Raw genomic sequence first — 24406 nt, 5'->3', positions numbered from 1 at the left:
GTCCGCTTTCCATGCTAGCATGGGTTGGACGATTTGACTGAGGACTGGTGAAACCGGATGGCAACTATGGTGGGGGAGAAACACAGACACACACAGACAAATATATACATTCATACATATATATATATATATTGATGATATATATATGATGGATTTCTTTCAGTTTCTGTCTACCAAATCCACTCACAGGGTGTCTGAGAAATATGTAGAAAGGTAGCTTTTCAGTGAGTTGATAGTTGGGGCAAGTTGACATAACATTCTCTTATCAAATATTAAACATCTGCTTAAAAAACCTTATCTATATTGTGTATGGAAGTCACTCCTTTTTGACAAATATATATTCATTGACAAGGAGAAATTTCATTGTTGAGTAGGTAAACACTCTTACAGGAATTTCTTTTGAAAACAAAACAATGTTTAATATATATATATATATATATATATATATATATATATATATATATATATATAGTGAGCCTCATAGAGGCCAGAACTAAAACCATTTGGCATTATGCCATGCTTCGAGCGTTAGGCCTCACAGAGGCTATGACAGAGTGCATTTGGTATTATGCAGTGCTTGAGAAGACCAATCAAACTAAGTAAAACTGCAGTCATAGAAGATACTGGTGTCACGCAAATGGCACTTGTGGCATGTAAAAGTACTCATTACACTCTTGGAGTGGTTGGAGTTTGGTACAGCCTTCCAGTTTGCCAGCCCTGGTCAATCTGTCCAACCCATGCCAGCATGGACAGCAGATATTAAATAATTATGATGATAAATTAGTAAATTCACTCAGTAATTAGTAAAGGCTATACCAAGTTTATCTTGGGTACTAGTTTCCTGCCAAAACTAGTGTTAGTCTAATTTTGAAAGTGGTCACAAAAGTAGAATCTTATTAATATTGAAAATAAAATGTATATATATATATATATATATATATATTTAAATAGGGTGAAAAATTGAGTATTAATTTAATTAATATCAATTTAAAACTAGTGGCCTAGCATATTGAAAAGTCTGAAGATTCAGAAAAATTATATTACATACATATAAGAGGGATGACCATTAAGTGGACATCAATTATGCTAGAAGAAACCCACCTGGTCTTCTTCTAGCATAATTGATGTCCACTTAGTGGTCATCCCTCATTTATATATATATATATATATATATATATATATATATATATATACATATACATACACACACACACAACATCATCAGGTGCAGCTGCTGGCTTTCCAGACCTCAATCAAGCCGTCCAACCCATGCCAGCATGGAAAACAGACGTTAAGCGATGATGATAATGATATACATATGTATATATATATATATATATATATATATATATACACACACACACACATCTGTTCATGGGTGGGGCGTACCTGGTTCAATTTTTTGTTTTGGCATGTTTTCTACAGGTGGATGCCAACCATTTTACAGTGTACTGGGTGCCTTTTATGTGGCACCATCACTGGTGCTTTTTATGTGTCATCATCATCTACATGCTTACCAAGTGCCTTGCAAGACAAAACAAGAAAATATAGGTAAAATTCCTTCATCTAGGAAGTGAGAGTTGTATTGAGCTGTGGTGGAGGCTTTGTGCCGTTTGAGAGATTAAAGGAGGGACAGAGATAGATAGGTGTCTTATTGTAGACACATAGTGAAGAGTTGCCTCATTTTTTGCCAATCTTCCTAACTCTGATGAGCAGACTATATCATGAAAGTGTGCTGTTTAATACCCAGTGTGAAACTGACTGATAAGATCAGTTACAATGGATCTATATAAACCTGTACACTTTGATTAATATGAGTGTGTGTGTGTAAAAGTAAACGTTAAAATGATGATGATGATTGTGTATGTTTTTTTTTGTAATGTTGAAATACAAGTCATACAGGTTGAGAAACATTGGCTTACAAGTCTTTATGTAATTGTTGAACTTTGTAACCTATTCAGTCTTTCAATGTAATATTTTTCTCATGAGAAATGTTTCCAGGGTGTCTGAGAAATGTGTAGAAAGGTAGCTTTTCAGTGAGTTGATAGTTGGAACCAATTGAGATAATGTTTTCTGATCAAATATTAGACATCTGCTTAAAAGCCTTATCTATATTGTGTATGGAAATCACTCCTTTATCGACAAGTATATTCAATGTCAAGGAGAAATTTCATTGTTGAGTAGGTAAACACTCTTACAGAAATTTCTTTTCAAAACAAAACAATGTTATATATGTATATACTCACACAGACACGCATACAATCACACACACATGGGAATAAACAACACACGCACATACAATAGCAAACGCACGCACACACACGTACACAGCAACGCACATATACACAACATACACATACACACAAACACACACGCACGCACAAAAACATACACATACACACATGCGCACGTACAAAATACACACACACACACGCACACGTACCCAACACCTACAACCTCACACAAACACACACATACTCAAAAACTGCCTGCTGACCCTCCACTAACCATTGTCCATAAGCACCCACTAACTATTCCTGCTACTAATTCCTTCCACTACGTCACACACACACACACACACAAACACACTAACAGATAAACCACCAAACCATGCACACACACACACACACACACATCCATACGCACACACACGTTCTGTTATCACACACACACTCGCAGACTCTTGCGTACGCACAGATATTCACCTCCCTTTTTCACTCTCCTGTCTTAGAAAGAACTTTTCCCCCACCACCTCCTCTTCCGGTCCTTTCACAATGTAACCTCGTGGGCATCGGTGCCATTTTCCTCTTCCTTCATTTTTCCATTCTCCGAACTTTCTGTCTTTCCGACGAAGGGCTCCGCCCGAAACGTCATACTCTCTCTCCTTCCTTTCCCGAGTTTCCAATAACATTATCCGTATCACGTCCTAACTTTGTTGTTTTTTTGTTATTGTTTTTTGTATTTTTTTTTGAAACTATATATATATATATATATATATATAGATAGATAGATAGATAGGGTGATAAATTTAATATTAATTCAATTTAAAACCAAGTGGCCTAGCATATAAAAAATTTGAAAATTCAGAAAAAATTGTATTACACGTGTATAAGGGATGACCACTAGGTGGGCATCCAATATGCTAGAAAGAGGTCATCAACGACCCAACCACAAAGAAAAATAATGTTCTCCAGAAAAATTTCGCAAAACGCCAGAACAGGACAAAATGAGAACTATACAGAATAAAGAGTTATCTATGGACTGCAGTTTCGAACATTAACGTTATACTTGCGTAGTAACATCCATGTTCTCATCAGCATAGACGTTCTAGAATCAATATAATTTGCAGAACTATACACGAATTGTCTTCATGAAAATAAGACTTACATACAGTTCTACCGATTACATTGGGGCTACTTTTCAAAATGCCTCAGCTCCGGCGCGCAAAATTCTGGAAACAATTCTGCAGAGAATAATTCACTGCAGTATATGTTGCCGGTTGGAGAACATTAGTGGTCATCCCTTATATACGTGTTATATATATTTATAGGGCCTCATGGAGGCAAGGACTGAGACTATTTGGCATTATACTGTGCTTTGAGTGTTGGGCCTCACAGAGGTAATGGCTGAGTCCATTTGGCATTATGCTGTGCTTGAGAAGAAGACCCATAAAATCAAGTAAAACTGCCGTTATGGCAGATATTGATGTCAAACAAATGGCACCCGTGCTGGTGGCATGTAAAAGCATCCATTACACTCTTGGAGTGGTTGGAGTCTGGTGCAGCCTTCCAGCTTGTCAGCCCTGGTCAATCTGTCCAACCTATGCCAGCATGGACAGCAGATGTTAAATGATTATGATGATGAATTCGTAAATTTACTCAGTAATTAGTAAAGGCTACACCAAGTTTATGTTGGGTACTAATTTCCTGCCAAAACTAGTGTTGGTCTAATTTTGAAAGTGGTCACAAAAGTAGAATCTTATTAATATTGAAAATAAAATGTATATATGTATGTATATGTATATATATATATAATGTGTGCATATCTTTGTATCTATTTGTCCCCCACTTATGCTTGACAACCAGTATTAGGTTTATGTTCCCATAACTTAGTGGTTCAGCAAAGAGATTGATAGAATAAGTACTAGGCTTAAAAAAATAACAAGTACTGGGGTCAATTCATTCAACTAAAAATTCTTGAAGGTGGTGCCCCAGCATGGCTGCAGTCTAATGACTGAATCAACTAAAAGATAAAGTAGATATGTTATGTATACACAATTATTCATACTTTCATTTACTGCTTGTTGAGTTGTATTTACAGTGTATGTTGTGTTGTATTCTTCTTACACCAAGGAAGATACGACAACATATGTTGTAAATAAAAACTAAGGAGTATCTGACCAAGAAAAATATTTTTGCAGAGGATCATTAATTAAGTAAAAGTTTGGGAAGCATTGATCTGGAGGGGAAATCACTGACAGAAACCATAATTTTCTAAATGAACTTATTGAGAATCAAACTCACAACCATGAGTGACCATGAGCTGAGTACCTGAACTACTAAACCCATTCACCTTCACATTTCAAATAAAGACTTGATATTGTGTAATCAGAAGAGAAGTTTTTCTGATGTCAACTTGGTGACCCTGTAAATTAGGGTTTTCAACCTTTTTTTTATCTGTAGACCCCTTTGTTCACTATTTTATTCTGGTGGACTTCCACAGCCATTCAGTGTGTGAAAACTAGTTGTATAGATACTTCTTTCAAAATTCCTATTTTGTTTTTCACACATTAACTTGTGTAGGTTGAACTATGTAAAATGTTAGAGAAAGAAACCTAGCTGTTTCTTGCAATACATACCTATACATACATCTAAAACAAACTTTTTTCATGGTCCCTTAAAATACTACTGTTGATCCTCAATTTACTATTTTGTTGTGTGAATCCCCCAAAAATCTTATATGGACCTCAATTGAGAACCACTGCTATAGATGATGATAACAACACATAACTTTTACCAAGACCATACCTTCTCATTGGTCTTTCTACTTTTGACCTTCAAGAACATCCAGAATGTGACAACTCATTCAGCTATTTTCTATCCACTGCCAGGTGAAACTTCACCATACCATTTTCCTCTTATCTATGCTGGGTACAGGCTCACCTGTCCATGCTAACCAATGCTAGATGGAGGTGCCTCTGTTGTCAGATGCTGAGTCCTGCTCAGGCATAATTATTATTCTTTCATTCTTTTTACTTGTTTTAGTCATTTGACTGCAGCCATGCTGGAGCACTGCCTTAAGGGTGTTTAGTCGAAGAAATTGACTCCAGGATTTATTCTTTGTAAGCCAAGTTCTTATTCTATTCTCTTTTGCTGAACTGCTTAGTCACGGGAACATGAACACACCAGCTTCAGTTGTCAAGTGCTTGTAGGGGGAGTGTCAGGTCAAACAGACATGTGTCTACCTGCTAGAAATGAGGGATAAAACACTCATTTAAACCACCAAAACAACACTGAAAATAATAACAGAATCAACAGTACTTGAGCCAAATGGATTGAAAGAAATCCCTCACATACCCATATAGCATAAAGCTATATTTTTTGGTATTAGTATACACCTATATTAATGTTGCTGTTATTATCAACTATTATGCCTTCGATAATAATAACAATATTAATATATATATAAATATTCAATCCTGAATATTTGCTCCTGATATATATATATATATATATATATATATATATATATATATATATATATATATATATGTAGATATATGACAGGCTTCTTTCAGTTTCCATCTACCAAATCCACTCACAAAGCTTTGGTTGACTTGAGGCTATAATAGAAGACACTTGCCCAAGGTGCCATGCAGTAGGCCTGAAGCATGTGGTTGGGAAGCAAGCTTCTTACCACACAGCCACGGCTAACATGTTTTGAAATTCTCTTATCAATGAATTGGATCAGTTTTGTAAATGTTTTTGAGAAATAATTGATAAGGACAACAATTAATTGCATAAAAGAAACAAAAAACAAATGTAACAGGTGTACCATTACTTGTTACTAATTTAACAGCTTTCATAGTTTCAATGAAACATCAACTATATATACATTATGTTAGTATACTGCTAAGGTGTGTTTACACACACACAGAGTCAATCAATATATGACCTTTGCTTAAAGGCGGCGAGCTGGCAGAAACGTTAGCATGCAGGGCGAAATGCTTAACGGTATTTCATGTCTTTACGTTCTGAGTTCAAATTCCGCTGAGGTTGATTTTGCCTTTCATCCTTTCGGGGTCGATATATTAAGTACCAGTTGCATACTGGGATTGATCTAATCAGCTGGCCCCCTCCCCCAAAATTTCGGGTCTTGTGCCTGGAGTAGAAAAGAATATATGACCTTTGTTTAATAACGTAAGTTTCAAGTTTATCTAATCATGATAATGGTCAGCATTATATCATCCAATGGCATTACTGGAAACTGATATTTACTATCCAAGAATAATGTCAAGTGTATCTTGATAACATTTTAAATGAATGCAAATACATACTGGCACTCAGTCGGTTATAACAATAAAGGTTCCAGTTGATCCAATAAATGGAGCAGCTAGCTCATGGAATTAACATGCAAGTGACTGAGCACTCCACAGACTTGCATACCCTTAACATGGGTCCTCAAGGTACAAGGTGAAAAAAAGTGAAGTAGGGAGAAGAACTGTGAGTGTGGGTAGGGTAGTAGTTGCAAAAGTATATGGGGAAAGTGAGGGATGGTTTGTGGTCAGAATAGGTAAGGGGCTGAATATAATGAATGAAGAACAAGTATTGTTGAGTGGATTATATGTTGAGGAGATAGGAAAGAGTAGGTGACAACTGTAAAGATTGGGCATGTGAATGTATTAAGTGGTAGACAATGGGTGGGGATGACCACCGATATGTGGGGGTGAAGGAGTCATGTTAGTGGGTTGAGAGGACAGTATTAAGGATGTGGAATGGGTATGAAGTGAAATGGTTCCGGGTAGTGAGAAAAATTAGTCATGTCTAGGAAAAGCTGCAGATAGGCATATCACCAGTTATCACAGTCTCCCTTGTCATCTCCTTCATGAAGTTCAAGGTCCTGAGATCATCCTTCACTACTTTGTCCCATGTTTTCCTGGGTCTCCCTCTTCTGCAAGCTCCATCCACATTTAGTGATTGACACTTCTTTAAACAGATGTCCTCATCCATATGCATCACACGTCTATACCAGTGCACTCTTCTTTCTTGTACACTACATCTGATACTTCTTATGCTCAGTTTTTCTTTCAACTCATTTGTACTTAACCTTTCATGCACATAGCATTGTGCATCTATGAGCATACTCATGTTATCCCTTTTCCATCTTAAGTCCTCTGCATTCAAAGCCCATGTCTCACTACCATGCAGCATTGCAGTTCTAACATGAGCATCATACAATTTCCTCTTCACTCTGAAAGAAAGAAAAAACCTTTGTTGCCAGCAGTAGTAAAAATTCCTTGAACTTTTCCCAATCCGTTCTTACCCTAGCTACTATACATTTAGAACAACTACTTCCCCTGCTAATTATGTATCCTAGATAAAAAAAAATTAAGAAAAAGCTATCAACTACTTTTAGTGAATCATCTGAGCATTTAAGACAATTTAGGGTCTTTTTGTCCCTTTAAATCATTTAAGCTTTCTCACTATAAGAATTAATTTTTAAAGGATAAAATAGAGACAGTCTACTTCTCGTCAAACCATTCTTTCTAGCCCCAATTTATAAGGCAAATTATTATGCTACCTTAATACAGTTATAATACTGCAGCTGTTAAATATTAACCACCGAGCAGGCCCAACTCTTCAATGAATAAACTCAAAGAGAAGCCTCACTTTGTTTGTCGGCCTATGATTTCACCATATATCTTGTTTGTGTATGTATTACACTGCGCATAGCAAATGGAGTTTATACCTGCTCCTTTCCTGCATATCAAGCAAGGTCATTTCCCTGAAGTTACTTGGGTCTTATCTTCTTTCCTACTTATTAAAACCTCAGTCTTTGTTAAATTTATTTTGAGGGTTTTTGATTCTAGTTTTAGCTTGCATGGCTGGATTTTTTTCTTCTAATTCCCTTTTAGATTCAGCTATGAGAACTAGGTTATCAGTTTATAGCTTTTCCCTTTCCCATGGAGAGCCAGTCTTAATCTGTTCAGTAATTGCCTGTGAGATTATGATAAATAAGAGAGGACTGGGAACAGAACTGTAACAAACTAGCTTCACGCTAGATTTATCACTGAAATCGTTGTTGACGCTCACTTTACTCACTGCATCTTTGTTTATTCGGTGACCACCAAATTACTGAATGGTACCCTGTTAAACACCATCACCAAATCAAAAGCTAGGAATAATAGCTTATTCTTAGACAAGTATTTCTTCTGCAGTTGCTTCACTGGGAAGATTGCATCTGTGGTTCCTACCTCTTCCTGATACAAAGCCAACCTACATCCCATCTGGGTTTACTCTGTCACAGATCAGTTGTGCTGTGACACTCTCTCTGTGACCTTCATAACCCGATCCAGTTGCTTGATTCCTTTGTAGTTCTTTTGAAGGTATCTCCTTTGCCTTTGTTGCAGTTTATCAGGATACTGCTAAGTCAGTCATTAAGCGTGACACCTTCTTGTATAACATGGTTAACTATCCAGGTGGTAATCATGTATCCTACCTTATCAGATATTTTGAGCATCTATAATTATCCCTGCAACTGAGACTATTTGGCATTATACTGTGCTTTGAGCGTTGGGCCTCACAGAGGTAATGGCTGAGTCCATTTGGCATTATGCTGTGCTTGAGAAGAAGATCCATAAAATCAAGTAAAACTGCCGTCATGGCAGATATTGGTGTCACACAAATGGTGCCTGTGCTAGTGGCACGTAAAAGCATCCATTACACTCTTGGAGTGGTTGAATACCTGCAGCTTTCTGTCTCTTTATATCTTTAATTGTTCTATCAATCATGCTACCATCAACTTGAATTGCTAGTCCCTCTGATGAGTCAGCATGGAGTAGCCCCTCTTTATCTCAGCCTCTCATAATAGCATTTCCACACCACTTTCTTGTCTTCCATATCTGTGGCAAGTGTACTTTCATTTTGAATACACTTCTCATCAATTATGATGCGTTTCTCTCTTGCACATTGTCTTGCAATTTGGAATACTTCGTGTCTCTGATCCTCACATTGCTAAATATATGTAAATCTCTTCCTTTCTGCTTCACCCTTAACCATATATATATTTGGCTAAGGGTGAAGTAGGGGTGCTGAAAAATTCCCAGCTTTAAGGGTATTGCGAAGGGCCTGGTTGGAGGTTCAAGCTTCCAAGTTCTTTTACAGAGCTTAGAAAAACTGAAGGACTGCTGCCATAAGTGTGTGAATCCAAGAAGGGAATATGTTGAATAAAATCATAATTAACTGATTCTTCTATATTTTCTTTTACCCAAAGCCATGAACTTTTCAGCACTCCTCGTACCTGTTACCTAGCTGCTTGTCTAGTAATTTGATAAGTCTCCCCACTACTATCTCCCTTACTGGTTTTCCAAACCTGTCTCTTAGCACATTTACTTCCCCATCAACTGCGTTATTCTTCCACCACATTACTTTTGGTTTGGCAGGGATTTTGTCCCAGCCACATATCTCATCTGTTGCACTAAGCAGAAATTTCATAGAAATTTCCAGTTGTCATCTATGCTGTACCTATAATCAATTAGAATTTCTTTAAATCTTTTCCCAATTGTGGAATCCTTTAATTTCCATGCCTTCCTTTTCCATGCTGTCTTCTGTTTCTATGTCTGCCTAATATTGTCCCTGAAGTCTCCAGCCACTTATCTTTATTGTTTAATGCATTCTTTGCCAGAAAGGTTTTGGTATTTACAACAGTCCTTTGTTCCATTTCCTTGTGAGTAGATTTGGTAGATAGAAACTGAAAGAAGCCTATTTTACATATATGTATATATATACATATATATTGTGTGTGTATCTTTGTGTTTGTCTCCCTGCCATTACTTGACAACTGATGTTGGTGTGCTTACATCCAAGTAACTTGGCAGTTCAGCAAAAGAGACCAATAGAATGAATACTAGGCTTATAAAGAATAAGTCCTAGGGTCGATTTCTTTGATTAAAAAACCCTTTAAGGTGGTGCTCCAGCATGGCTGCAGTTAAAGTAAAAGAATAAAAGAATATATACTGGTTAACAAGCAGGGTCTAATATTAAGTGCCCCTGGACTGGCTCTTGTGCGGTTGGCACATAAGATGCACCATTTTGAACGTGGCCGTTGCCAGTACCGCCTAACTGGCCTTTGTGCAGGTGACACGTAAAAGCACCTACTACACTCTCTGAGTGGTTGGCGTTAGGAAGGGCATCCAGCTGTAGAAACTCTGCCAAATTTAGATTGGAGCCTGGTGTTGCCATCCGGTTTCACCAGTCCTCAGTCAAATCGTCCAACCCATGCTAGCATGGAAAGCGGACGTTAAACGATGATGATGATGATGATGATGATATATATATACCAGTTAACAAACAGGGTTTGTTGAGATTCTTTATGTACATTTTGGTCTTTCCTTCTTAATATCCCTCCTTTGTACTTTCCACCTTCTCACTTTCTTTCTATCTCACACACTCACAGTAATATAATAACTGGCACTCCATCGGTTAGGACAATGAGGGTTCCAGTTGATCTGATCAACAGAACAGCCTGCTTGTGAAATTTATGTGAAAGTGGTTGAGTACTCCACAGACAGGCTTACCTTTAACCTAGATCTAATGGAGATTCAGCGTGACATAGAATGTGATGAGGCTAACCCTTTGAACTACAGATACAACTCTTATTTTTGTCAGCTGGGTCGACTGGAGCAATATGAAATAAATGAAATAAAGTGTCTTGCACAAGGACACAACGTGCTGCTGGGAATTGAACTCGTGATCTTATGATTGTGGGTTGAATACCCTAACCACTAGGTTACACACTTTCACGTAATATAATATGACCAAGAAAAATTAAAAGAAGCATCATTATAAAAGGTGACATCAATGGCACCACCTGCGGAATAGCAGTTGTGTAAACTTATGCTTTGAATAATAAAATCTCATTTAAAACATAAGAATAACCTGTGCATACCATAGGAAAAAAAAGGAAGTGTCTTGTTTCAGTGCCATGATTTATCTATATCACAGATGCATTAATTAGTATTGAGTAGGGAATATTGCTCTAAGGTAGATGTTAACAGCTGGTGCATAGATATACACCTTTTAAACTAGATTAACAGTTGGTGAATAAACACACACACACACACGCACACGCACACACACACACACACACACACACACACACTCACACTCTCTCTTTCGACAGAGAAACACAGCAATACAATGTGACCATCTGTGACTAATTTGTGTGATTAATGCTTCGTCTTACATCATCTTAGACACATTTTATCAACAAATAAAGAAGACATAAATTACAAAAAGCACTTAAATGAATCAGGTGAGCATCCAGCCTTTTGGATAATAGTAATAATAATAATAATAATAATAATGGTTTCAAAGTTTTGACTCTGAAAGGATAAAAGGCAAAGTTAACCTTGGCACAATTTGAACACAGAATGTAAAGATGGATGAAATGCTGTTTAACATTTTACTGGGCAGGCCAATGATTCTGCTACCATGCCGCCTTATCATCATCATCATCATCATCCAGTGTTTTAAATCCAAGTTTTGTCCCTGTTAACGGGGGGTGGCCGTATCTACCTCAATGCCATAGCAACTGCCCTCACACCATCTTACCTGGTTTTGGATGTCCTCCCTTCTCAAGCCAACCCTCCCATGAGGTATTGTTTTGGAGCTGGATTTTCTATGGGGTGCATGCCCTTGCTTACCCCCAACCTCAGTTTCTAGACACGAATAGTCTTGAGACCAAGGCCTCTACCACGATTTTTAAGAAATGCGGTGGAAAACTGGCTCAGGAAGGCAAGTACGCTACTCCCTGAGACCCCTTTCGGAGCCCCCCCCTACCTAGCCTCCTTACCGTCTTAAATGATGATAATAATAATAATAGCAGCTTACTCTAAGTAGTCGTCCTTAGCTTCCACCATAGCCTGAGGATGGCTCCAGAACCTATCTCATGCATTCTTCACTGTGTCCCTGGGAAGATCTTCAGACACCTTGATCTTGGTCACCAGCTTGACCTTGGTGTTGCAGGCAGAACAGTTTGTGCCTTTCTCATCTGCACCCCACACGTAGTAATCCATAGGATTATAATCAGGTGAATTAGGATGCCAGAAATTGGGTCTGTGAAGTCATAGAAGTTTTCTAACAACTACTTCTGACCCATTCTGGAGGTATGGAGCCAAATCCTGCTGTTGCATATATGGCCTTCCAGCAGCAACCCTCTCCAACCAGAGATTGACGACAATCTCCAGCAGCTTCACATGGCCATTGGAATTGAACCTGAGGCCTTCTTCAAAGATGTGGGATGAATTCTAGCATGCGGACACAGTAAGAATGCCTGCTGTGTCCGTTCTTACTGGCCACGACTTCATAATTTCTGTTGCAGCTGTCCATGTCACATCTTACAGCTTTTACATTGTTCATAGAGCATTTAGCAGCAATGCTCTTTGAACTGTGTAAATATACACAAATTTTCCTTTATTTATTTACTTATTGAGCAACATAACAAGCAAACTATTTGAAAAATATGAGTTATCCATGTGACATTGATGTCTTCATGGACATCTGATGTCTTCATGGACAACATTTCTGACTGTTCCTTCTGACACATGGAGATCTTTTGCAATTGACCTCATGGATTTTCTGGGATTGTAATCAATGGTCTGTTGAACTTGGATAAATTCAGGTGTTCTAGTGATTTCAGAGCATTTAGAATGCATTTTATGCTTTGATACTGTTGAGACGTTTCCATCTTCAGTCTCTCACTCCTTACAAACTTTTGTAGATGAAAGATCTGGTAACTTTTAAAAATAAAGATATTTCTAAATCACTATGCTCAGCCTTTATAACCACAATAACAGCATGCCTCTTCATTTCTTGAGTAAGTTGAGGGTCTGCCATTATTATTTTCTGAAACAAAGATTATACAGAGTTAGCAAAAAATGCAACAGTGACCCAAAAAAGGTATGTCCTCAAATACCTTATGCACCTTGTATATATATATATATACACACACACACATAGGGTAAAAATTAATAATTAATTGATAATCAGTAATTTTACCAAGTAGTTTGGTGTGTTAAAACCATTATCGGTAAATATATAAACACAATTTGAAATTTAGGGTTCAGCAAGTATTGCTTCACCACACACCGAAAATTAGAAATAGCAGCCAAAACCACTCTTTCTCTACTTAAATTTTAGTAGAGAAATAGTGGTTTTGGCTGCTATTTTTAATTTTTGGTGTGTGGTGAAGCAATACCTGCTGAACCCTAAATTTTAAATTATATATATATAAGACACCATTTCGAGCGTGGCCGTTTTCGTGCGGGTGACACGTAAAAGCACCCACTACACTCTCTGAGTGGTTGGCGTTAGGAAGGGCATCCAGCTGTAGAAACTCTGCCAAATTAGATTGGAGCCTGGTGTTGCCATCCGGTTTCACCAGTCCTCAGTCAAATCGTCCAACCCATGCTAGCATGGAAAGCGGACGTTAAACGATGATGATGATGATGATGATGATATATATATATATATATATATATATATATATATATATATATATATATATATATATATACATATACATACACACACATACATACATGATGTACACTTGTGACTCAGGAAGACCATTACTGATCATCGCTTATGCAAAATGTCGACAATGCCTATGTATGAGGTTATTGTACCCATGGTTGGCTTCACTCAAGACTACACCTGCAGCTTCCATTCTCACTGTGGTATCCTCCTACTCGACAGAGCATTGGAAAGTTGCATTGCTGGTGATCGCACAACTGAAAATTCTAGATCCAATATTTTTATTTTGCTAAATTATTTCCCTTCCAATCACAATTATATATTATATGATTTTAAAATTCCCCTCTCTCTCTACCTCTTCAACAAACTTTTTAACCATGTAATTCCCCTCTTCATATCTTTAAAATTTCTCTCATTTTCTTCACCTTTTTCTCCCCATCCTACAGTACGTCATTAACACTTCTCTCTCCCACTTTTCTCTCACTGTCTTTTTCCTCACCATCTTTGCCTCGCCCTTCAACTAACCATGTGATGCATCTAGCCTTAGTGTATTATTATACTCCTCTCTTCTTTTTTCTCTACTCATATTTCTCCCCTCTGACTCTCTCTCTCTCTCTCTCACTCCACCTCTCTAACTAACTAAAGTATAATGGGCACACGAACAAAGAAATTATGATATAGATGTTATTGTTCCAGACAGTGTAATGTTGCTATACTAAATATTTTTTAAAAAATATTTTGTCTTTCAGAAGTCATATATCAAGATTATGTGTCATGGACCCCTCCATTACAAATTCGAGGTTACCATTTGTTCCCTGATTCACAGCTGTTAGAATTCACTGTTCCAGAAGCATCCACACAGAGTATATGGAAGTTCCAAAGTTTCTCAGATAAAGCCAGTTGCGAAGTTAAGCAGGTTTACATGTAAGTTGGATTTTGAAACAAAAAAAAAAGAAAATAGAAAAAAAAGCGTTATGGCTTAGAACAGGGGTTGGTGAACCAGAGTAAATTACCCCAAGTAGGGTAAAAATGAAATTCTTGTGGGTAATGAGGACTCATTAGACTTAAGTAAAATTACATAATATGTGTTCCTTGTTATGACAGAAATTTTTTTCTGGCAACATTGCATCTTTCTAATGTAATGGATGTTTAAATAGATTCAATAAAATGGATTCAGTAAACCTTTTGAATTCAAAGAATCTATGATTTTCTTCCTTTCAAATAAAGGGGGTAACATCAGTGTAAATAAACGTATTTTGGGGTAATTGGTTAAAAAAAGTTCCTGATCCCTAACATCTGGCCACCTAACTCCCCAGGCTGCAACCCCCTTGATTATAATGGGTGGGGTGCAGTTGAATGAGAGACCAACAAAACTCCTTGTAACACCAAAGATGAGCTGAAGGCAAGGATTATGGTAACATTCACCGACTTAAACAAGGAGACTGTCCAGAAGAGTTGTAGGAGATTCTGAAGTCATCTAGAGGCTGTGGTTGAAGCCAATGGCGATTTTATTGAATAAATTTACTCTTTAGTATTTCAAGATATTTTAATGTAATTTTGGTAAATATATGTTAAAATGAGATGTCAGTGTTATTTTCATTTTTGTGTAATTTAGACGACAGTTTATTCACCACACCCTGTATATATATATATATATATACATACATACAATGGGCTTCTTTCAGTTTCCATCTACTAAATCCACTCACAAGGCTTTGGTTGGCCTGAGGCTGTAGTAGAAGACACTTGCCCAAGGTGCTGTGTAGTGAGACTGGGCCTGGAATTATGTAGTTTGGAAGTAAGCTTCTTACCACGCCTGTAGATAATTTGTAATTTGATTAATCGGTTATTTCTTATCACAAACATAAAAAGAAGAAACAAAGTAGGATATCTTACTATGTTGGACATTAGTAAAGTGGCCTTGTCTGTTAGCAATAAATGACTAAATGACTGATAAAGCATGTCAAAGATAAAATAGTTAATAAAATAACAAAAAAAAAAAAATATACACAACAATGAAACAAAATGATTCATGGTTTGAAAAAGGTAAATTGCTAACAGCATGATTACCTAGAAGTGTTAAATTAGTTGTTCAAATCCTGTCACTAGGCCTGTTGCTATTTTCTGTCTCCATAGTGTCTAATGCTAATATTTATTCTCATTTAAATGTGGATGTTCTGTTAGAACAAACTATACTGCAGTAGATACCATGAGAGAAATTCTCATATGGGCTTTTGATGTAAAATGCTCACCTGTTTATATTGCTAGTGGGAGATAAATCCCTGCCATCTCCAGTGCCGAGAGCATTAGATCACATGATTTCGACCTTCCTTGATCTTTTCATTGACAGACACTCAACCGCTAGAGATAGCAGCAACTCATCTCCCCACCAGCAGTCTATAGAAAGTCAGTACCAGGACAGGCGCTGGTGTCATGATTAACCACTGAGCTTGTTAAAAAATATATATTAGCGACAGAGGCAGTATTAATACTGAGAGGTAATATTTATCCCCACTTAAACCTGGATGTTCTGTTAGAACAAACTATACTGCAGTAGATAGCACGAGAGATACTCTCCTATAGGCTTTTGGTGCAAAATGCATGCTTGCTTATATTGCTAGCAGAGAGATAAATCCCTGCCATCTCAGGACAGACACTGGTGTTGTGATTAGCCAGTGAGCTCGTTAAAAAACATAGTCTAATATCTTTAGCATATTCATTGATACATGGTTGTGTTGGATGAAGCTATATTTAATAATCTCTATTCCTGTTGCCTTAACCCTTTGTGTGTTGAAACCTATCACTCTTTGATCTTTTTAAAAACTTCATCTGTCTCCAGTCACTCAGCTCATTTCTGCTGCAAAATTCTTTCATCATCATATTGTTGCACATTTGTTTTTACTTAGCATGCGTTACCATCATCATCAACATCGTCATTTAATGTCCATTGTCCATGTTGGCATGGGTTGGATGGTTTGACCAGGCTGGCACACTGAAAGGCTGCACCAGACTCCAGTCTGATTTGGCATGGTTTTTTTTTCTACGGCTGAATGCCCTTCCTAACGACAACCACTCCGAGAGTGTAATGGGTGCTTTTACATGCTACTGTACGAGTGCCTTTTGCATAACACTGGGGTGCTTTTATGTATCACTGGCAATGGGTGCTATTTTGTGTACACCGGTATCTGCCATGACTGCAATTTTGTAGAAATGTAGTTATTTCTCTGAATACATTGGCTTTTTTGCTACACATTAATTACAAACAATACTTATGAATGTTTTGTAGGTATTTTGCAAAGTTATATGATAATTTGAATTTTACAGAGGATCATGAAATACATAATTTTCTTTTTTATTTGAAGTTGTATTTTCTTCTGAGTTGTTTCATTCTCGTGTTAACATAAAGCCTACGCAGGTAGTACAGATGGTGCAGTTGTTGGAGACAACATCTTTGAAAACTGTATTCTTTATTATACACCTGTCACCTAATTTATCATAAAACTTTACATTAAGAATGAGATACATCCAATTGCCCTTTATGAAATACTGGTTCTCTTTTCTTGTGTGTGTGTGTGTGTGTTAATACTAAATTCTGCTAATGATATAAGTTTCATTTGATTCTCATCTTACTGGATTTGATTGGGCTGTTAAATGGAAAGTTAAGTGACTCTTTTGCTTGGATTCATTAATCCTTCAACACCTTGGTTTGCCAATCTTTTCACCTTGTATTCACACCACCATAACCACGACTGACTTCTGGAAACCTTTTTGATGTCCCTTCCACTCAGTAATCTACCTCTTGTTTTCTTGTTTTTTAATCTTACTAAAAGTTTTCATTGTCATTATCTATAAATGAGGCACTCGTTACCAATACTCTGAGATGATACTTGAGTGTGAAGTGTAATGAGATCTGAGCCTTGAATGTTGAGGATAAGCAAAGGCTAGAAAGAAATGGCACAAGCATGTTCCAATGGAGGCATAATGTCAGTCTGCTTGAACAACATGGGACAAATGACCTCAGAGGAAAACTGTGCACATGAGGAATGAGCTGTAGTTTGTAAGAGAGAGAACTGTGATGATATGGATGTGTGATGTGTATAATGAAAGCTGCATAAAGGAAGTGCTGAGCACACAAAGTTGATCGGACCTGTGGAAGAGGAAGACATGGGATGAAGTGGTGAAAACCGATGTTGAACCTTGCAGCTCTTCTCATCCATATGCACTACTGAGCAATACCAGTGTAATCTTCACATTTGCATACTACATCTGATTCATTTTATGCCCAGTTTTTCTCTCAACACATTTACGTTTTGTCATGCACTTACATTGTACATGCAACAGAGCAAGCTTGCTTCATTTATTTTTAGTTTTCTTATCACAAGCTTCTTATTTCTTTATTGCCCACAAGGGGCTAGTTTTAACATAAACTATGTGTCTTTAAATTTGCAATCTAAGCTTCTTACCACACAGCCACACCTACGCCTATAAAAAAAATTCTGTACCTCTGATGGGACTTGACCTGCAATTTCCAGCTTGTTTATCTTTTATGGTTGTATCTCCTTCAATACTGATTTTAACTTTTTTTTTTTTCCTTTCCAGTTTTTTACAGTATGGCAGTTTTCCTATCATCAACCTCACCAACAAAACATTTCCAAATACATTCTACTTAAAACGAACATTTTCCGAGCGTTTCATCTTACGTTCTGACAACAGGACAACTGTCATTAATATGGATGCACCAAGACATGGACCATGGTTTGCAGCTGCACTTTTACCAAACCCCAATGAAAAAATACAACAGAAGGTAATTATATGTTAGTTATTACTAGAGTACAAGTAATACAGTGTGAAGTACAAATAAATTTATGAGAGAACATTTTGGAAGGAATAATAAGGTAGGTAGCTGGCAGAACCATTAGCACACTGGGTAAAATACTTAGCAGCACTTTATCTTTACACTCTGAGTTCAAATTCTGTTGAGGTTGACTTTGGCTTTCATCCTTTTGGGGTCGATGAAATAAGTATGATTTGAGCACTGGGGTTGATGTTAATGACTTAGCCCCCCGACCCTAATATTGGTTTCAAATTTTGTGCCAAAATTTGAAACCAATATTACATTTGGAAATGAGAAAAATCAGTTTTCTAAGTTTATTTATTAGAAATTCAATGACATATAGGGGTTGGACAAAATAATGGAAACACTTAGCATCATAGCATCAAAATCTTGAAATATCTATAAAACTGTCAAAAGCTTGTTTATTTTTATGCTTTTTGATTTATTATTAGTGTTGCTTAATATGTTTTGCTAAAATTGCTGTTTCTTTTCAGATATCACCAGAAAAAGGTAATTAAAATTCATTAAAATGACAGATCTATCGGACTTTCAAAGCGGTCAAATTGTTGGTGCTCATATGGCAAGTGCTAGCATAACAAAAACAGCCAAAATGTTTGGTGATATCAAAATGTACTGTCTCGAAAGTAATGACAGCCTTTGAGAAAGAGTGAAAAACCTCCTTGTCGAAACAAAACTCTGGAAGAAAACCAAGACTTTCAGATAGGGACCATCAGACTCTTATGCAAATTGTTAGAAAGGATCACAAAAGTACAGCTCCCAAAATTACTGCAGAGCTTAATGACCACCTCGAGAACCCAGTTTCCACAAAAACTGTTCGCCGGGCGCTGCACAAAGCTGCATTTCACAGGAGGGCTGCAATTAGAAAACCACTACTTCCAAAAACAAACATTGCAAAGTGTTTAGAGTGAAGTGAAAACCTACAGAATTGGTCCCTAGAGCAGTGGAAGAATGTTATTTTCTCAGACAAGTCATCCTTTACCTTATTTCCGACCACTGGCTAAGTATATGTGTGGAGACAGCCAAAAGAAGCATTTGATCCAGACTGCCTTCTTCCAACTGTTAAACGTGAAGGAGGATCTGTGATGATCTGGTGGGGCTATATCTTGGAAATCCGCTGGCCCAATGGTTTCCCTTTTATGGCAGAATTAATAGTCATGACTATTTAAGCATTTTATCTGATCAAATTCATCCTATGGTTGCAGAATTGTTTCATGATGATAATGCACCAATTCACACAGCTAAAGCTGTTACTGAATGGCACGAGGAACATTCTAGTGAAGTTGAACATCTTATCTGGCCACCACAGTCCCCAGATCTCAATATTATTGAACATTTATAGTGCATTTTAGAAAAACAAATAAGGAGTCGATATCCACCACCATCATCACTACAAGAACTGGAGACTGTTTTAGCTGAAGAATGGACAAAAATTCCTTTGGAAGCAATTCAAACTTTGTACGAGTCCTTACCTCGTAGAATTCAAGCTGTAATTACTGCCGAAGGCGATCGTACCCCATATTAAAATAAATTTGTTTGAAATTTTAAGGTGTTTCCATTATTTTGTCCAACCCCTGTTTGGTACTGTGGAACAATAAAATTTCTGCTGTGCTTAATAAAACAAAGTTATTTCTTAGGAATTGTTTAATAATTTTTTTCTGAAAAGTGATTTTAATAAAGTATATACTTTCCCTCTTTGTCTCACCCTATGAAATAATATCTCACTCTCAGAGAATGCAAGTATTACTAGTTGGGAACACCTTGCTTGAAAGTTTCCTTGTCCAAATCCAGCCTGGTACCATGTGCATGTCCAAGAATATAATATCTAATGATGATAACCTATCAAAATATGATATATATATCACCATCATCATGTAATATTTGTCTTGCTTGCCAGCACAAGCTGGATGATTTGACAGGATCCAATAAGTTGGCGGACTGTGTTGAGCTTCAATGTCTGTTTTGGCATAGTTTCTATGGGGAGAGACCAACCACTTTACAGATTGTACTGGGTGCTTTTTTTTTTTATATTCCACAGGCAACAGTGAGGTTGTCAGGCAACTCACAAGACAAAGAAAAGATCCTCAATTAAGTAAAATTGTAGTAGAGAGGGAGGTGGATTTATGCCAGGTGTTTAGAGTCTAAAGTATGATAGAGGGACAGATTCGGGTATCTTGCTCTGGAGGAGATACATGGCCATCTCACGTTATGAGGATGGAGGTAAGAAGCTGAAAAGAAGACAACAATAGTAATAGCAGTAATGAAGTGCCAGAGTGCACTTTCAAGATACAAGAAGTTGAGTATAGGAGAGAATAAGGACAAAGAACTGGAAAGGAGGGGTGAATAAGTTCATTAGAGTGTGAGAGGATGAGGAGAGGGTCACAGATAGTTAGAGATGGGTGTAGGGTGAGTGTAGTGAATGGAACACAGGTGGAGGTGGGGCTGATGGTAAATGTCAGTATGGTGGGGGAGAGGTGAGAAGTTGTTCAGAAAGGAGGAGGTGATAAATGGCAGTACGGGAAGGTAGGAGAGCAGCAGTATAACATACCTGTGGGTAGATAAGAAATTATGTAGAGGATGTACTAGGTGTGTGAAAGAAAGAGAGAGAGAGAGAGGTGTACAGTGAAAGAGATGGATGTCAGAGATACAAAAGGGTGGCAGTAGTGAGTGGAGGAGACAAGTGTGTGTGTGTGTGTGTGTAGGGAGGAGGGTTGTCAATGGCAGATATGCCAGGGTGATGAGAATGATGGAGGGTGTTAAAGATAAAGTAATAGCAGTCCTAAAATGTATCTCAGTGAGATACAGAAAGGGATGAGAGGTGAAAAGTAAAGTGGAAGGGATGGATTTTGAAAGGAAGTGGTTTTAGGAGAGGAGAAGTAACTAGTAGTACAAAGGAGAATGAAATGTGTGCATATTTTTCTCTTGGTTATAGCAGTTGAATAAGGTCACAGTTAGAAAAGTGGAAGGATGGGTGTTAGGAAGATAAAAGGCAGGGAAGGCTTCACAAGTACAAGTTGGATGTAGAGGCAAGATCCATAAACCTAATGCTTTTTGAGACCTCACTTTCATTGAGATGGACAGGTCTTGAGTACAGCAAATACCAATCACCTTGATCCTTTGTCATTTCTATTCCACAAGGCTCAGCATCTTGAGATAAAACTTCACTACTTGTCCCATGTCTTCCTGGATCGTCTTCTTTCACAAGTTCCATCCACATTTAGCAGTTGGCACTTCTTTATACAGCTGTTCTCATCCATATGCTTCACATGGCCATACCGACCCAGTCTTCTCTCTTGCACACTACATCTGATTCCGCTTACGCCCAATTTTTCTCTCAATGCATATACATTTTGCCATGAATGCACTTACATTGTACTGCAACAGAGCAGGCTTGTTTCATTTCTTTTTAGTCTTCGCATGCTCTCTGCATTCTCGACTCTATTCTCACTACCATGTAGCATTGCTGTTTGTTCTCAAGCATCATACAATTTTCTTTTCACTCTGATAGAAAGACCTTTTATTACCAACAGAGGTAATAGCTTTCTGAATTTTCTCCATCCTGTTCTTATTCCAGCTACTATTCTTTCAGAACATCCTTCTTCACTGCGAATTTGACTACCTAAGTATCAGAAAGTATCTATTAGCTCCAGAGAATCTCCTGGGCGTTTAAGAAAATCTATCTCCTTTGTTTTTCTTTGTGTTTATTGCTCTTGTACATCTGCCATGTATAACATCTACTTTCTCTTCAACTTTCTGCTAATAACTGAGCTAATTATTATGCTGTTATGCTATTTTCTGTTTTATATCATCCATGTTTAACCCTTCAGCATTTAAACCAGCCATATTAGGCTCAAATATTCTACTTATTTTATACTCAAACTGGCCAAACTCTGCCTCTCAGGCTGACCCTATATACAATGTCATTCTAAAAACAGGCAATCACTTTATCAAAATTTTGAAGCTACAAGTTTAATTCATGATTAATTCAAAACAATGTGAATAAACAAACATCACATTTCGCAGAGTAATCTGAATGCTAAAGGGTTAAAGGTTATGTAAATGTCATGCTGTGATGCTGATGATGATGCTTAGAATGATTATGATGGTGGTACTGTACATTTTTCTGCAGGGTATCCTCACCAAATGTAAATACTCTGTACGTGGTATGTTGGTCACTCAGACGAGGAAAGGTTATGGACAAGCTGTGGCCAATACAATTGTTACAACAACATTAATGCATGGTTTTGAGTCCAAGATGAAATACTATAAGTGAGTATTAAAGACACGTCCCACAGGTGTGTTTTGTGCAGTGTCCTACAGGTGTGTTTTGTGCAGTGTCCTACAGGTGTGTTTTGTGCAGTGTCCTACAGGTGTGTCTTCTGCAGTGTCCTACAAGTGTGTTCTGTGCAGTGTCTTACAAGTGCGCTTTGTGCAGTGTCCTACAGGTGTGCCTTATGCCATGTCTTACAGGTGTGCCATGTGCAGACTCCTACACATGTGTCTTGTGTAATGTCCTGCATGTGTGTTTTGTGCAATCTTCTATGTGTGTGTCTTGTGCAGTGCACTACAGGTGTGTTTTATGCAGTGTCACACAGCTGTGTCTTGTGCAGTGTCCTACAGCTGTCTTGTGCAGTGTTCCACAGGTGTGTTTTGTGTAGTGTCCCACAAGTGTGTTTTGTGCAGTGTCCTACAAGCATGTCTTGTGCAGTGTGCCACAGGCATGCTTTGTGCAGTTTTCCACAGGCATCTTGTGCAGTGTCTCACAGGCGTGTCTTGTGCTGTGCCTTCAGATGTGTCTTGTGCAGTGTGCCACAGGTGTGTCTTGTGCAGTGTGCTGCAGTTGTGTCTTCTGCTGTGTCCTGCAGGTGTGTCTTGTGCAGTGTTTTATAGGTGTGACTTATGCAGTGCCTCACAGGTATGTTTTGTGTAGTGCCCCACAAAGTGTGTTGTTTTTTGCAGTGTCCCACAGGTGTGTTTTTTGCATTGTCCCACAGGCATGTTCCGTGCAGTGTGGCACAGATGTGCTTTGTGCAGTGATTTATAGGTGTGTCTTATGCAGTGTCCCACATGTGTGTTTTATGAAATGTCCAACAGGTTTGTTTTGTGTAGTATCCTACAGGTGGGTCTCATGAAGTGTCTTACAAGAGTGTTTTGTGCATTGTCTTACAAACGTGTTCTGTGCAGTGTCCTACAGGTGTGTTTTGTGCAGTACAGTGTCCTACACTTGTGTTTTGTACAGTGTCACACAAGTGCATTTTGTGCAGTGTTCTACATTTGTGTCTGACACAGTGCCCTACAAGTGGGTTTTGTGCTGTGTCCTACAGGTATGTCTCATGCAGTGTCTTACAGGTATGTCTCACACAGTGCCCTACAGGTATGTCTCATAGTGTCTTAGAGGTATGTCTCACACAGTGCCCTACAGGTATGTCTCATAGTGTCTTAGAGGTATGTCTCACACAGTGTCCTACAGGTATGTCTTGAACAGTGTCCTCCAAGTATGTCTTGAGCAGTGTCCTACAGGTGTGTCTTGTGCAACATTTTTGAGGTGCATTTTGTGCAATGTCCTATAGGTGTGTCTTGTGTGTAGTGTTTTACAGGTGTGTTTTGTGCAGTGTCGTACATCTGTGTTTTTAGTAAAGTGTCCTAGAGGTGTTTCTTGTGCAGTATCCTACAGGTGTGTCTTGTGCAGTATCCTACAGGTGTGTCTTGTGCAGTGTCCTACAGGTGTCTTGTGCAGTGTCCTACAAGTGTGTTTAGTGCAGTACAATTTCCTACAGACATGTCTAGTGCAGCACAGTGT

General features: G+C 37.9%; 1 protein-coding gene across 10 annotated transcripts in view; it reads left to right on the top strand.

Moving 5' to 3' along the window:
- Nucleotides 1-24406, top strand: part of LOC106882402 (transmembrane protein 8B) — a 77041-nt gene that overhangs the window by 12998 nt on the left and 39637 nt on the right. For 8 of the 10 annotated variants that reach the window (XR_008266709.2, XR_008266707.2, XR_008266708.2 and 5 more), the window contains exons 2-4: nucleotides 14504-14678; nucleotides 18354-18558; nucleotides 22736-22875. Coding sequence is in view for 7 of the 10 variants with exons in the window: in XM_052976396.2 (XP_052832356.1) it covers nucleotides 14504-14678; nucleotides 18354-18558; nucleotides 22736-22875 (520 nt within the window). In the remaining 3 variants the exon portion in view is untranslated. The remainder of the gene's footprint in view (nucleotides 1-14503; nucleotides 14679-18353; nucleotides 18559-22735; nucleotides 22876-24406) is intronic. The other 2 variants (XM_052976399.2, XM_089342015.1) reach the window with 1 other exon arrangement.

The sequence above is a fragment of the Octopus bimaculoides genome, chromosome 25, assembly GCF_046866305.1.
Source record: "Octopus bimaculoides isolate indiv1 chromosome 25, ASM4686630v1, whole genome shotgun sequence".
Classification (NCBI taxonomy): domain Eukaryota; kingdom Metazoa; phylum Mollusca; class Cephalopoda; order Octopoda; family Octopodidae; genus Octopus; species Octopus bimaculoides.
Note: the sequence above shows the minus strand (reverse complement) of the source record. Positions and strands in the feature narration are given on the sequence as shown.